This window comes from Myotis yumanensis, unplaced genomic scaffold (assembly GCF_028538775.1).
Source record: "Myotis yumanensis isolate MYYU_CA2020_CCGP unplaced genomic scaffold, mMyoYum1.0.hap1 SCAF_13, whole genome shotgun sequence".
In the NCBI taxonomy this organism is placed as follows: Eukaryota; Metazoa; Chordata; class Mammalia; order Chiroptera; family Vespertilionidae; genus Myotis; species Myotis yumanensis.
The window spans coordinates 24879243-24896226 of NW_027223764.1; the positions used below are offsets into that span (position 1 = coordinate 24879243).

Here is a 16984-nt window from a genome sequence, read left to right on the forward strand (position 1 = left end):
TCCTCTCGGTCCCCTCCACCAAAAAATAAATAAATAAAATAAAAATGAAGTATTAGAACTAACTACATTTTCTCAATCATTATGCCTGTTCTCAATTTTTAGTTCTCCTCACCTTCAGTAGATCTCTCCACCGCTTACATGATCACAATCCACTATTGTCTCACATTTTTCCTATATGTCTTCATGCTTTTGAGGCATTAGTCTTATTTTCTACAGATTATCTTTGTGTGAGATAAATACACATTAACAATGAGATGTGGTGGCTATAATAATTTTAGATTTATGGCAGGTCCTTGAATAACATTGTTTCATTCAGTATTGTTTCATTGTAATGCTGACCAGCTGCTGCAGGAACTTAACTCTTGTTTATATCAATTACCTTATGGTAAAATAGGTTTCGTTATATGTCATTTCACTTAAAGTTGTAGGGCCTATTGACAATGTTAAGTGAGAACCTACTGTAATTGTTTAACTCGAAATATGCAACATAAGTAAATATGCTTAATATGCTCCTTTGGGTAATGACTGAATAGAAACTAATATCTATTGTAAAGAAAACAATTTGTGCCTGGCTGGTGTAGCTCAGTGGTAGAGCATTGACCCATGCACCAAGAGGTCACTGGTTCATTTCCTGCTCAGGGCACAGGCTTGGGTTGCAGTTCAGTCCCCAATGGGAGGCGTGCAGGAGGCAGCCAATCGATGTTTCCATCTCTCTCTCCCTTTCCCTTCCTCTATCTCTAAAAAAAATCAATTTATAAAAAAACATTAAAAAAGAAAACAATAAGCAAATTAATGATTTTATGTATAACATTATTCTAAAAATGTGATAGCTCAGTAAGATTTAATACTGCAGTACAAATATTAGAAAGTGAAAATATCACTCAAATGGAAGCTGTGATGAGAATGTAAAGTGTGACAAACATGTATCAGGAAATCCAAATAGCTCATAGTGTAATGAGAAGCATCAATGACTCAGGTTTTCAGTGAAGTTGAAACATTAACAAATGATTACTGTAAACAATACAATAGAAACAAAAGTCTAAGAATCGTTAAGTGTTCTATATTGTGGAACTTGGCACCTTGGACCTTTAGACATGACAGTATACACAAAATTGCATATTGAGTTTACCATTTCAATGTGTATCTTTGTTTCTAGAACCTTTTTTCCATCTAGTTTCTCAATTTTCATATACATTTCTCAGGATTTATTCCAACAAATGCAACAAAGATATTCAAAGCTCTCCATAAGATAGCTCTTTTTTAAAAAATATATTTTTATTGATTTCAGAGAGGAAGATAGCTCTTAACTCTCCTCCTGAAGGTGTCTTGTATAACTCCCAGTGTGCCCTCTGCTTCAATCAACTGGACCTACACATTGTGCTATAACACAGCTTTTTGTTCTAGTCATTCTTCCACTGTATGTCTTTAAAATATATATATTGATTTTCGAAAGGAAGGGAGAAGGAGAGAGAGATAGAAGCATCAATGATGAGAGAGAATCATTAATTGGCTGTTTCCTGCACGCCCCCCCACTGGGGACAAAGCCCACAACCTGGGCATATGCCCTGACTGGGAATCAAACTGTGACCTCCTGGTTATAGGTTGACGGGTGTCTTATTCTTTTACAGACCTGTGTGAATCAGATAGAATGGCTCCGTCTTTAAATGTCTACCTTCTGTGGGAGGACTATATTGAATCTTTTTCTCCTCAGAACTCCTTAGCAATTAATGTCAAGTGGTCATTTGACTCTGAGAACTGACTATCTTGCATGGTAGTCATCTGCCCATTTAAATGGTGAACTTGTTAAAGGAGGATAGTATTTTCCTCTTTTAACCTATGTATCTCCAGTGCTTGCTCATTGATTTACTCTTCCATCCTTTCACAATTATACTTCTTAGATTAAAAAAGCTAATGTGAAAGGTATCTTGTCCAATCTCCACTCAATACAAGATGCCTTCTGTAGTACACCTGACAGGGGTCAGAGGATGGCACAGGGGTTTATGTAATTTTAACAATACTTAAAGTAATGCCATATACTTTAAATATTCCCAATATTTTCAGTTTTTATTAATACTTTAGGATTTGAGGGGCAGATTAAAGACCTAGATTTAATTTCCACAATTTCGATTTAGTAAACTGAGTGAAATAAATGATTTTTCTGTTAGTTTTTTCACTTTGTACTTAGAACAAAAACAACTAATCATGCATAGAAGATACTTTGATTTTTAAAAGTCTTAATTTTCTGCTAAATTAGATGATATATGAAATATAAAATATTTTTATTTGGAGATAAGGTTTTCAGGAAAACATAAAAATTCAGTCATTCCTTTCAATTAATTAAATCTGCTGACGTGTAGCTGTGATACTACAAATAATAAAGATTATTGAAAATCTATTAGTAAATTTGACAAGCATGCTTAATTTGAGTAAAATGCTTGAAAACAGTTTTCTAATATTCAGATAAAATTTTTAAAAATCTCTAGTCTCCTAGCACCTCCTAGTGGAAAGTTTAAAGGATACAATTCCAACCAATCGGAATTCAGAATAGTTATCACACTTAAAGCTGCTAAACCAATGGCAGTGTGAATCTTTGTGATATGTAAACATGCCTGAAAAAAAGAAACATGATTTCATTAGTGTGATTGATTTAAAAATCAGAGTGGTAAAAATATATATGACATTTCATCTGTTAGAAGCAAACCAGTTCAGTAATAGTTCTGTTACAAACAATCTCTCATGTTAAAATATATCAAATCTATGTACAAAGAGCATGCAGGAGCATTTTACTGTTCATTGGTATCCTGAAACATGGGGTAAAAAGACAGAAAATCACTTGATTTTCTTTATAAAAATTCCAGTTTTATAAGTTATTGGTTATGATAAAAATTAATTTTGAGGATTATGTAGAGATTTCAGTTTATCCATGTCATCTCTAATTCCCATTACCAGAAAGATGAGATATATATAATACATACAAAATAAAGAAAAATAAACACTGAAAACTCTCCTCTGAAAAAAAACAATAAAAATAATGATTAGGTAGGTGTTTTCTCTAAGTAAAATAAACCCACATTTAAATTTCAAATGATTATATCTGTCTTAAAAATTAATGAATCTTATTCATTAAAGTGGCTCATTATTTAATGAGAGAGGCTTTAAATATGAGTTTAGAAGAGCAAACTAGTTTTTTAAAATTTCAAATGTTCTTTATTTCAATGACAAATTAAATTCCCATGCATTTGGCTTATTTGGAAAGGAAGTGGATGCTCCCTTGCAAATATATACTTTCAAGTCTATATATTTTGTGTAGGATTCCCAATAAAATAACATTTCGATAATCAATTTGGTCAATTTTTAAAATTTAAATAATAGTCCTTAAAAAATTATTCAAGATTTATGGTTGACAAAAAAATCTGTAAAACCATAGGGTAGATTAAAAATAAGAGGGCCTAATCGAATCTAGTAATTACAAAGAAATACTATTCATAAAAATTAAATACTCACCATAATCTGGATGAAAAATTTGGCGAATTAGAAGAAGGAACCATTCTTTAGTCAAGCCACCCATATCCAAACCAGCTTCCCCTACAAATGTAACTTTCAACTTCTTTTTCAAGTCTGCTCTTTTCCGGGTTAACTATTTGAAGAAAGTATATAGTAGAGGAGAACAAGGAAATTAACTTTTTAAAATCTGGAAAATGTGTTAGGTAGTCAGTATCTTATTTACAGTGTCCAAAACACTAACCCATCCACCCCCTCATCCATTCATCCACCCACCCATCCACCCACCCATCCATCCATCCATCCATCCATCCACCCATCCATCCATCCATCCAATGAATCTGTCAGACACTGTGAACTAGGTATTACTAAGTTTGTTGTATAGATTAAGAAACAGAATTAGAGGAGGTCAGGTACCTTGACTGTATCCCAGGTTCATATTGTCTCCAAGATTCTAATTTAACAGATTACAATATAAAATAATTCATTTCCTTTTCTCTAACTTGCCTTCAGTACTAAACTTTTAAAAATTACATAACTAAATCAGCCTTTAACTTATAATAGCCTCATGCAGATCTGGCTAAGAATTGTACATGCATGAAGCTCTATAATACATAGTACATAAAATCAAAGTAGACTTGACCCTTAATTGACCAAATATACCCTATAGATTAGACCCCTAATTTTATTAGATGAGTAATTTGAGGCTCGGCAAAGTTAAAATGACTTGTTACACCCCCAACTAGTAATAAAGGTGGGTCTACAATCTAGGTTACATAGTCATACAGTTCTTTTTTTTTTTTTTTTTAAATATATTTTATTGATTTTTCAGAGAGGAAAAAAGAGGGATAGAGAGATAAAACATCGATGAGAGAGAAACATCGATCAGCTGCCTCTTGCACACCGCCTCCTGGGGATGTGCCTGCAACCAAGGTACATGCCCTTGACCGGGATCGAACCTGGGACCCTTCAGTTCGCAGGCCGACGCTCTATCCACTGAGCCAAACCGATTAGGGCCATACAGTTCTATATAAAATTCCTTTTTGGGGAATTAACAACAAACTATTAATAAATATATAAAAATGGGCTTAATTGTGAATACAGAACTGACTTTATGGTATCAAAATATAAGGAAGCACACTTATTAGCATAAAGAAATAAGGCATTTTATTAAAATTTTAGAATTATAGAATGTACTTAAAGCTTTAATCAATGAATATCATTTTTGAATAAATGATCTATACCTCATCAAGGGAATCGCTAACCAGATGTGTCCTCCTTACTTTCATATTTAGAAATAACATATTCATATCAGGTCTCTGTCTTCGAGATACTTTATCCACCAGACTTTGCTAATTGAAAAAGAAAGCAAACATTTTCACTTTTACTTAAATTGTAATTTCACTTAAAACATTTAAACTTCAGTAAAAATCACTATATTATTCTCTATGCCATATCCCATATAAATTTCATAAACTCAGTTATACAAAATTTGATTTATGAAAATGCTCTATTATTTTGCTTTGAAACAATGGTAACCAAAGGGGATCCAAAATGGAGGACCAAAAATAATTCACCTTCTATAGTAAAGTGTGCTATGTTTTAGTTTCCACATATCTCATCTCTTAAATAGCAAGGTTCTCTGTTTAATAAATACATAGCATGGTGTGGGAACATTTGAAACATATACTTAGATGATAAACTTGGCTTAAGGTTTTTTAGATATTGAATTACTCTCAAAGCATAATTAGTCTACTTTTAGAAAGTAGTTTGGTCAGTATTTATCAGAAACATTAACAATGTTCATATTCTTTGTCCCAATAATTCTACTTCTAGGAATTCTAAAAACAGAAAATATTTCATACAGTGAGATGGTCATAGCATTACTATAAAAGCAAAACTTTAGAAATATACTACATTTGTATCTATCTCATAGAATATAATACAGCTATCAAAAATGATGGTCATAAAAACTATGTAAATGGAAAATGTTTAAGGAAGGCACAACTGAAAAAAAGCAGGGAACAAAATTGTGGATACAACTCTTGCTCTTAAAAGATAATATACATAAAAAATATCAAAAGAACATTTATCAAAATGTTAAAAGTTATGTCTGAGTGATGAAAACATGGGTGATTAAAAATATCTATTTTTTTCCCAAAATATAAAAAATGAGTATGTAAAAAAATTAAAAAATATAAGGACTATATTAATATCCTCTAATATAAAGTCTACATATTTGCATACTTAATTTATCTAAATCTTCTTCAGATTACCTCATCTTTGGTAGCAAACTAAATGAACTGTTGTACAGATTAAAGACTGTCATTTCAGACATTTTAAATACTGGCATATGCAGCAATTTGCTTTAGTACATAAAATTTTAATATCCCAAATCTCTATTATTAATCCTACTCTCATGATTTGGTAGGTTACTATAATAAAACATTCTAATTCAGACCCTTCTTCATTTCTCTAATTTCTATTTCTAAAGGCTTTCAATAGTTTTTCTCTTCTCTGGGTCCCACCTTTCATGCTCAAACTACCCTTTCCTACCTTCTGTTCCCAGTCTAAACCTCCTGGGAAGCCATCACACTGGAAATGTCCCCCCACACTTATACTAGGATGGTAATTGAGCATGACAAGGCTCAGTGACTATTCCTCCCATCAGGAATTCATCTGTATAATAAAAGCTTAAATGACCATTATAGTGGAACAACCAGACCGGTCGCTATGATGCACACTGACCCCCAGGGAGCAGACACTCAATGTAGAAGCTGCCCCCTGGTGGTCAGTGCACTCCCACAGGGGGAGCGCTGCTCAGCCAGAAGCCAGGCTCACAGCGATGGCGGGAACCTCTCCTGCTTCCGCAGCAGCGCTAAGGAGCAGGGAGCAGGCAGGTGGTAAGGAGCGAGGGGTCCCAGACTTTGAGAGGGCACAGGCCGTGCTGAGGGACCCCCCTCTAGTGCATGATTTTCATGCACCGGGCCTCTAGTATTTAATAAAAAGTGCTTCAAATGAAAGAAGTAATAGTAGTGACATTTTAGATATAGTCTGAGGAAGTTATTTTTAGGTTGGGAATCTCTTTTACAACTTTAGATTATACCATGTAAGTAATCTCTTGTTTACAGTAACTAGCTGTAAGGCTGTCCTCACGTCAAAATATTCACATCCTTAATTCCAAGTGGTATGGTAGTTTACAAGTTAAAAATGTTGGGAAACACCCATAAGAACCGACAATGCCACTTGACTCTTCCGTCTCTATAACTTGTGTCCATGCCGTGTGGAAGACAGCCTGGGACAATCTACAGCTGCCACTCTCCTTGTATTGGGAAGGAAAGTTCCACTGAAGAAGTTATTTGTTATCTTAAAATGGGGAGTGACAGCAGAAAACTGCTCAGAGGAACTTATATAAACTTCTAGCTCTTTAGATTTTTTCTTACAAATATAAAAAAAATAGCCCAATGTAAAAACAAAATACTAAAAAGTTGCATGAAATTGCTTAAATGCAACTAATAAAAAATGTCAAAATGACTAGTTACATAGACTAATCTTTGAGCCAGTATCTACCCAAGATTAAGAATTCTGGTGCTAAATAAACCTATTGAAATTTTTCGGGGGAAGGGAGTAGGGTGGCTATGGAACTCCCTTCCACATAGTTAGTAACATTTCTTCTAATATCCCCATACTTGGTGTAAGCTGACTTTGAGATGTTACCAGTCCCTCAAATCTCTTGTCCAGCTCTGTGATAGGAAAAAAGTACTCACCTTCTGGGAACTGAATTACTGAAGAACAATTCCTATTTTGTATGCAATTTTGAAGTAATGTGATTTATGCTTTTGCATTCTTTTTGTATTCTCAGACAAGACATGGAAACCACTTTTTTTTTTTACTCTGTCTCTTTTTATTTTAAAAAGACTGCAACCAACCTTTCCTCTAATTTTTAAAGTTGTAAGTAATCATGTCCCAAAGTCAGATACTCAAAATATATGACCATGTAAGTGTCTAGTCTAAAGCTCTAATAAAAAAAGCTCACTTAATCTGATGCCTACTAACTAAAGTATATAACCTGATTGTGCTGTGCTGAAACACAAGTGGTAGGGAGTGATGAGGGCGGGCCAGAGATAAACTCTGTCCTGCTCCGTAACTCGACTAAAGCCAACTTGACAGCTCCCCCATTTTCTATGGGCCTCTGTGCATTTGGTTTCCTAAGAAACCATAAAACATATTTTACCTTCTTTGGACATATTTCTCAGTTTTCTAAGATGACACTTGATTACATCTTCAATTTTATGGTTGTTTCTATTTGATTTTCATAAAACCAAGAAAACGTTTTAGAAGTTTGCTCATACGGGCACTCCTTGCCCTCACTGTGATTTTCACCAGAGCTCTCTGCTCGTTACTGAAGCTGGAATATGGTATCTACAAAATAATGTCCAACAAGTTCCCAGTACTTTGGATTTATGAGACACATTTAATCTTTCTGCTATATTTATAACATAATCAGAAGTTGGTGAGGGGTATCTTTTTCCTGTATCATAAACAGGTTTAAACACTTTTTGGGGAAATATAATGTGAATTTTACTTTCAACATTTCCTAATTATGCTAGAACAATTCATAAGACATTTGATGTATTAAATTATTTACTATATTGATTATAGTCAGCACAAATATGCTTACGTAGCTGGCTTACCCTTGCGATGCTTATCATCTGCTGCTCTGAGTCTCTCTGAATAATGATTTTTTTTGCAGCTATAGAAATAACGAATGGGTACTGACAGAAGGAAAACCTGCCCAACAAGTGGAAACAGAAAAAGCAAAATTGTGTATTTTTTAGCAAAATTATACTAAGGGAATGTAAGGTACCCCTTCTAACAATGTAACATTACTTTTGAATTATGTCTTTTCATTTACAAAATGATCTCAAGTACATAATTTCTCTTAATCCCCACAGCCCTGTGAAGTGTGTGTCATTACCAGGGGTGCAGTACCTTTGTTTTCTGGAGGAAGCTACATCTAATGAGATATGTGCTAACTACTTACATTGTTATATAGTAATTCCAGTTTATATACAGTCACCTGTACATCATTACCTGTGAAAAATATGGCCAACACCAGAACCAGGAGGCAGAGTGTTGATGAAGGAGGATTAGGACAGAAAGTTCAAGTACAGAAAGTAATATGAAAATCCATTATTAAATGGATATTTCTGAGATGAGAGCTTCAGAAATGAGGAAATCTTGTAATAACTATAGTAATAAGCAGAGTAATAAATTGAAGACCAATAAAAGTATGTTACTGTTAGTACTGCACTTAATGATATAGTAATATGAAATGATATGTGTTTGTAAAGGTACAACATTATGATCAAAGGTAAGGAAAACAACTTTTTTTCCTGGGTCAGAGCTCATTCTATGCTATGTGAAAGAGCCACAGACAAAGAGAGAAAGGCATTTGGAGAGAACTAGCATGGCAGTACTGACACTTCAGGAGTTAGACTCCATCAGAAGTGGCTGCGATGCATCCATCAGTTTTCATTGGAATCCATTCGAGGGCAGTCAGGCAAGGCATCCGTGACCACCAGGTGCCATGAAGGCACTATGGGGACACAGGAGGTAGCACTAGTGTGAACTGAAAATGAAATATCTTTCCCTTGGATCGAAATTGTTAAAAACAGTAAGAGTTGTTCAGTACTAATGTGTAATGATTTTGAATCACTAAGTGCTAACTTAAAATTAAGAAATGAGTGTCCCTAGTCCTGGCACTTAGAAGAATGATGCTATGTGTATGAGATACTAAACAGCTAAGGCTGCTCATGGCCAGCGGTGACTTGCCCTAGGGCTCCAGGTCCCACATTAGGTCCAGGCTGGCTTCCCAAGGGCTGGAGGGACCATAGGATAAAAGTCTAATTCATTCTTGGTACAATGCTGTGGTACAGTGGTTAGAGGTGCTCTGTATTAAAAGTTGTCACTAAAATACACACAATAACTCCTGGAGTTGTTTTGTGGTTTTGTCTACAACGTTGTAATTATATTAAAGTTGGAGAAAAAAAGCTTCTTTGTAAAATAAACTTTCCCAAGAAAGTATTCATCACACTGACAGAAGTCCCCAGAAATGGAATTTTTATTCAGTTCCAAGTGTTCATATATGGACTGAAATATGTCCTGAGAGACATTTTATGTTTTAGGCCAGTTCTTGTAGAAAGGGTCCCTGGAAGCTTAAACCAGTTTATAAACTAGTCTGTGGTTTGGGGTTACTTACATCCATCCCATATCTTTTAGTCAGTCTCCATGAACTCTCCAGGACATCTCCTGGTCTGGGAATAAACTGTTTGGGATCATCTTGCTGGTTCAATTCAAATAGTAAGTGTGGATATAAGGGGCAGTGTACTAAAGAATTTGGTCAAATGTTTTGAAAATCTATTATACTATTGTAATAAATCATTTGTGGTGAAGATCTTTCTCCAACATCCATTTTTTAAATATTGTATGTAAAGGTCAACCATTTTTCCTACAGAGTAAGGAAGAAAAGGAGTGAATGTATGTGTGTACGTGCACATGTGTGTGATCACTGTGTTAGATCTGGCACTGGCACACTATGGCCCATGGGACAAAGATGGCCTATCGCCTGTGCTTATGAATAAAGTGTTGTAGGACACAGACACCCCCATTCATTTACATATTGTCTAAGGTTGTATTTTTGTGCTGCAACAGACCAGAGATTGTATAGCCCAAAGAGCAAAAAATATTTACCATCTAGTACTAGTACTTTACAGAAAAAGTTTTTTAATCCCTGTCCTAGACAATAGCATATAGAATAAGAAGCTACAAGAAATTGCATATTAAGATAGTACCTTTCCCTTCTTAAAAAGATGTTATTAACCAAACCAAAAACAAATGAACATGCATGTGAATTCAAAATGTAACAGAAAAAGAAAATGCTTTCACAAGTACAGTATTTCAAGGCTGAATAATTAAACTACATTTATAAGTTTATATGTAAAGGTATGGGGAGATTTAAATTTATTTACACAAACTTAAAACCCAGTCATTATTTTGAATAGTATTTCATTTAGGTGAGTAGCCAAATGAGCTTCTGACTGTACCTGTGGGAGTTTCCAAAGCTCTGCCAGGTGTGGTATTCCTCCATGAGATCAATGTGATCCAGTGTAGAATTATAGAAATCGGTATAAGGAATAAGGGGAGGATGGACCAAATTGTTTGCAGTATCTGTAAAGATAAATTCTAACATAATGATCTTTTGCAACATGCGCATGGTTTACTCTAATAATAATAACATTTTAATGTCTACCAAGTAGTCTTTTCCTATTTTAAGCAATTGTAGCTTCCAATGGAAAAAGTAGTTTTATAATTGTGATCAAAATGGAGCCAATAATTTGTTTTTTTCAAAAGAACTTGTGGTGGGGATTGTATTAGTATAGTAAAAGGAACGCCCAGATGGCCATCTGCTCTTTCTGTTCCCGCCATAAGTGTGTTCTCTCCTCAGCATCCCTCAGGAATTCATAGAAGTTCTTGTGTTCTTAGGAGTCACTACGTAGCAGATTATTTGCAGTTAGTCATAACACAGAATACTGCCCAATAAAAAGCATAAAGCTCTCTCATGCTTGTTAATTAACTGTGAACTCCATTATCAAAACAAAGTAAATTTCAACTCTCCACTTCAAAGAAATGCTTTAAAATGTAAGAATGCCTCCATAGTACGTTGAGATCCTTATGGAAATGTCTCTAATATTTAACAAAAGAAAAGTAAAGATGATAGAAGAACAAAACCTACTAAGTAAAGCCAGCACTTTAGATGCTGATGGGATCCACCAGGAACATTTTGTTAGGGGTGGAAATTCTTCAGGCTTTGCAGGAAACAGTCGTAAAGAAATAAACTGCAGCAATCTCTCTACCAATTGTTTGAACCTCTTCTGGGATAATCTGGTAAAGATTTTGAAATAATTCCAATCAAAATTCACATTGTCTATTTTGGCAATATATTCATTAGATAGTAAAGTGCATTCTATATGCATAAACTTTTAGAATATCCCCCCAAATTCTATTTTTAAATTGCCAAACATTTGAAAAGATGGAAGATCTTACCTGGAATATTACTTCTTAATTGAATAAGAAATAAACATTAATATTACTATAAAGTTAGTATTAAACATTTCATGTTATGCCAAAAACTAAGATGTGTAAAGGCTTTCAACAGTCAATTCTATTATTTGCAGACTCTGTATGTGCAAATTCACCTACTTGCTAAAATTAATTGTAACCCCCAAATTGATAATGTGGCTCTTTGATTGTCACTTGTAGATGTGCAAACAGTGGCAAAAAATTTTAGTTGCCCAATGTGCACATTCCCAGCTGAAGCTGAAAAAGGAATGCTCTGTCTTGTTCTAGTTGTCATGCTGTAAGCAAGCGGCCTTTATGCAGTTTGCGTAGTATCATGTTTTTCACATTTCGTGCTTTTTGTTAGTGATTTTGCTGTTCTAAAATGGCCCCCAAAAGTAGTGTTAAAGTTTTGTCCAGTCTTCCTAAGTACAAGAAGGATGTTGTATACCATACAGAGGATACACTTGTGTTAGATAACATTTGTTCAGACATGAATTAGAGTGCTGTTGACTGTAAATTCAGTGTTAATGAAACAACAATTTATATTAAATAAGATGTCTTTAAATAGAAGTATAGGTAAAGCAAGGTTATGTAGTCATCAGCTGATGAAAATGTTGACCTTAAAGCTCGCAGGAGCCTAACCCTGTGTTTCCTTTAGGGGCAATAGTTTAGTATTCACTAATTCACTATTCACAGTACATTTATAGAACATTAGAGGCCTGGTACACCAGTGGCGTCCCTCAGCCTGGCCTGTGGGATCAGGCCGAAACCAGTTCTCTGACATCCCCTGAGAGGTCCTGGATTGCAAGAGGGCGCAGGCCAGGCCAAGGGACCCCACCGATGCACGATTGTGGCCGGGGAGGAACATGGGAGGTTGGCTAGCCAGGGAGGGACCATGGGAGGGCTCCAGGACGTGTCTGGCCTGTCTCACTCAGTCCTGGACCCCAGCAGCAAAATAACCTACCAGTTGGAGTGTCTACCCCCTGGTGGTCAGTGCACGTCATAGCAAGTGGTTGAGTGGCCTTAGCATATCATTAGCATCTTATGCTTTGATTGGTTGAACAGCCAACTGGATGACCTAATATGGACACTTAGCATATTAGGCTTTTATTATATAGGATACTATTGTGAATAATGAGCATCAACTGTATTTTAAAATTAATTTTGAAAATATTTTGCCTCTGTTATCAATCATGAAGAAAAGTAATTGTTGATGTGAGTATAGTTCTATGAAAAAAGTATGATACCTTTATAAATTGATATTGATGGCTAATCTACATTTTATAAAGATGCTTTTGGGGAAGGAAAAGCATCATGTAAATAATGCTGAAATTTATATTGATACAGAGATAGGAAATAAAAAGACACAAATTAAAATATTAATGTCTGAGCAAATCCAGGCACCATCTATGAGATGTTTGAAAAACCAGTGATAGAAATGCACTGCATAAAAGCAAGAACAGTGGACAGAAATCTCAACCACAGCTTGCACAAGCAAAATGGTTACTGACATTAGAAACAGATTTTTAATTATCCTTTATGTAGTACTAAAATATATGCATATAATTGCCTTTTGAGGCACTGTGAAGTATAAGTATCATTTCTAAAGACCTGCAAACATTTAATATTTTTAACTCATAGCAAACTTAAAACTCGCAAGATTATGAAGGTTCTTAATATCATAGAAGGACTTACTTTTTAACCCAGTGGACTAAGAAATGATGGTCAGCTTCAACTAAGGCAGCTATCTGTCTTAGCAAGTGAGCATAGATGACGTACGTAGATGTGTTATTAAACTGAGGATTCTGAGAGAGATATTAAAAGTAATTGTGTTAAAATATTGTTAACATGTAAAAAGAAAGACACTAAGCTTAATGAGCTAAGTGGTAAATTCAGAAGACGAGATTTGAAGTTATGAAATACTAGGTGAAATCCTTTAAAACAATAATTTATTTGTTTATTTAATTAGCAGACTTGGTACAGTTCTGCTGAGGTACAGTGGAAAGAGCACGGGCTTTGGAATTGGGACAGATCTGGGTCTGAGTGAGCAGAGCTTATTGCTAATATACAGTCCTCAAAAACTTGAGCTTCATGTTGTTTTCTAGCATTCACTATCTCTACATATATATATTTCCTCCCCTAGTTTTGCCTTTCTCCTCCTCCTCCCTATTTTCCTTCCTTACATCTCTCAACTACTTCTTGTCTATTCCTCCCCACACACACTTTTCTTTTTTCCTCTCTTCCCACTTCTCTATCTTTACCCTGCATATTTCCTTTTATTGAACACAGTAATGAACTAAACACTATCCTATTTAGTATGTATTTTTTTATTACCTTCAAATAAGGTAATAACATATTTGCACCTTTTGCAAATTGTAAAGAATGACACAGATGCAGTGTGCTAGCTATGGTATTAATATAATTCTTTCATAAAAATAGTAAAAACTAAAAATTGCTTTTCATTTGTCTGGACCTAATTTTTTCTATCTGTGAATCTGTAGCTCTCAAGAAGAAAAAGTTCATCATCTTTGTGTTTTTTAAAAAATATATTTTATTGATTTTTTACAGAGAGGAAGGGAGAGGAATAGAGAGTTAGAAACATCGATGAGAGAGAAACATCGATCAGCTGCCTCCTGCACACTCCCCACTGGGGATGTGCCCACAACCAAGGTACATGCCCTTGACCAGAATCGAACCTGGGACCCTTGAGTCCGCAGGCTGATGCTCTATCCACTGAGCCAAACTGGTTAGGGCCATCATCTTTGTTTTGCAAATATAAACCACTTTGATTTTTCTATTCGTATTCTAGCTTAAGCATTTATTGAAAATACAGAGAAATTGGAAACTTACTACTTAGAAAATAAAAGAAAGTTTTGGAGCCCATTCTAGTTATAAGAAAGGAGATTAATTGGAGGGGGAAGATGTTCTTCCCTTCTGTTTGTGCCCGAATACCACAGCAGGAAGGCAAGAATTAAAAATTTAATCCCAGAGATAAATTAGCTTCCCATTGTTTGTTTGTTGTAGCTTTAATTCTCTAGTTACAAGTAACTGCAGTCCAAAAGTATCAATAATGTTGCTCAAAAGAATACTTAATATTTGATATAATTTCACCTATATACGTGCATAGACTGAGGTCTAAATTAGATAACTAAATTCTTGCTTTCTTACCTGTAAAAGTATAAAATATGCTCTAAGATCATCTTTTGTTCGTGGACTGAAAAAGAAGTATAATTGATTAGAGATTACAGTATATAATAAAAAATGATCCATTGAATTGAGTTGATAAAAGCCCAAAACTAGACTTAATATGTATTATTATTGAGACAGTAACATATCTCTAATATGCTGAGAATATAGGTTCCTGTGTGCCTACTCTAGGCTGATTCTGAAGATAACTAAAAATGGAGTTAACTAGGCTATTTTATGAGGAAAATATTATGATTAACTCTGGAAACAGTTAAGAGTCTGGAAAATAATGAACAATTTTAGAATACTTATGTTTTTGTTTTAATAAAGGATAACTGAGATCTCAAAAATATCTGTGCATTGAAAAAAGAAATAGGTTTGTGAGTACAGGTCTATTACTGAAATGAAAGTTGTAGAAGTGTCTGCAAGTCAAATCACACTTTGAATACATCTAGTATATTTCTAATGAAAAGAATCTTATTTTGAATACCTCTGAAAAGTAACTAAATTTTAATCTGTGCCATGTTAATCTGGATTTCCACATGATCAAATTTGACCAAGTTTTTGTTATTCCCCAAGCTGATGAGTGTTACTTGTCCTCTGAAGACCTATTAATAAATACACTCACAGACACTCGGAAGTTAAGTAACTTCTTGCATTACAAATGGTTCCCCTATGTGATAACTAGATGCAATTAATGATCCTTGATTGGATCCGGGATTGAAAAATAAAACCCAACTATTAAAGAACACTTTTGAGCCAACTAGGGAAATTTAAATGTGGACTGTATTTTAGAGAGTATTAAATGAATACTAAATGTATTATGGTCACAGAGAAAAATGTGATTAGGAAATACATGCTGAAGTAATTAGGGGCAGAGTATCACGATGCCTTCCATTTACTAAAACCAGATTCCATGCAGAGGGAGAAAAAGCAAAAGCAAATGTGGCAAAAAGTGAGCAGCTCGTGAATTCGGGTGATGGTGAATGAGTTTTCATTATCTTAAACTTTTCTGTAATTTGAAATTTTTCAAAATTCAATGTTGGGGGGAAAATGGTTCACCTCCAAGTATCTTCTTGAATTCCGTTTAAGAAAATAAAATGATGAAATAATAATTTACCTTTCTGTTATAGTTATAAATTAAGTATGAAAATATAAATTGTTGCCCAAAATACACTAGACGACCTTTACAAAGTATAAAGCCACATAATCTGAAATATAACTATGTATTACATGTATTAAAGTTAGAAATAAATATGTATATGCTTATATATATAACATTTTTAAATTAGTAATATTTCTTTGTAGGAGAATTATCTCAACAAAATAATGATTTATATTATTTAGGTTTAAACCAAATTGAAACCATTTCTGTCTATAATATTCTACATAATTTTCAGACTATTTTCTCAATGGGACTAATGTTTTGTCTTAGAAATTATATTTGAAAATATTTTAAAACACTCAAGGCAATTCATAAATGTTAAAATTCCTGGTGATAGGAGAGCCCTACTTTTTTCCATTTTATAGCTGCACCATTATGATTTCCAACTCTCTGGCCTATGCACTAGTATTGCACTACAGTATACAGTTCAGGCTATAGAAATTGTGGTTAAGATCACAGGCTCTTTGCCAAACCGCATGGGTTCTACTCCTGACTCACACACTTACTGGGTTAACTTGGGCAATTTACTCTGTAAATTTTCTCAACTGTAAAATGAAAAAATCATATTACCTATCTCATAGAATTGTAGTAAAAATTCAATGAGAAACACATGTAAAATTGTTAGGAAGATGCTTAGCCCATAATAGTCAATAAACTAGATTTTGTTGTTGTTATAATAAGTTCAAAATAAAACAAGACTTTTAGGTACTGCACACACATTCCTCTGAAACATGAGTCCTGTCACATTGTCATTTTAATCTGTATTGGACACACTTTTCAAGGGCAGAGAGGGGAAGCTTTGAGGGTTTGCTTACTAGAGGGGACTGAGATTCCAGCAGTTTCAGACCACTGGACTTCCACATTCTCCTACGAATGCTCTTTACATTCTAATTTTCTCTTCATTTTTAATGAAGCATTATGTGTTCAACCAGAAATATAAAATTCAAGGAAAATGCAAATATATTACTAGAATGATAAATTAGGAAAATCACATGAAATTATATGTTATGA

At 34.3% G+C, this 16984-nt stretch overlaps 1 protein-coding gene across 4 annotated transcripts in view; it reads right to left on the bottom strand.

Moving 5' to 3' along the window:
* HECTD2 (HECT domain E3 ubiquitin protein ligase 2) overlaps positions 1-16984 on the bottom strand; it is a 60102-nt gene that overhangs the window by 11565 nt on the left and 31553 nt on the right. For 2 of the 4 annotated variants that reach the window (XM_070432715.1, XM_070432716.1), the window contains exons 7-14: positions 14791-14836; positions 13318-13427; positions 11297-11445; positions 10608-10731; positions 8196-8292; positions 4746-4853; positions 3505-3637; positions 2521-2609 (exon numbers count right to left, since the gene is read on the bottom strand). In XM_070432715.1, the coding sequence (XP_070288816.1) occupies positions 2521-2609; positions 3505-3637; positions 4746-4853; positions 8196-8292; positions 10608-10731; positions 11297-11445; positions 13318-13427; positions 14791-14836 (856 nt within the window). Of the gene's footprint in view, positions 1-2520; positions 2610-3504; positions 3638-3918; positions 3956-4745; positions 4854-8195; positions 8293-10607; positions 10732-11296; positions 11446-13317; positions 13428-14790; positions 14837-16984 lie in introns of those variants that run through there. The other 2 variants (XM_070432717.1, XR_011473564.1) reach the window with 2 other exon arrangements.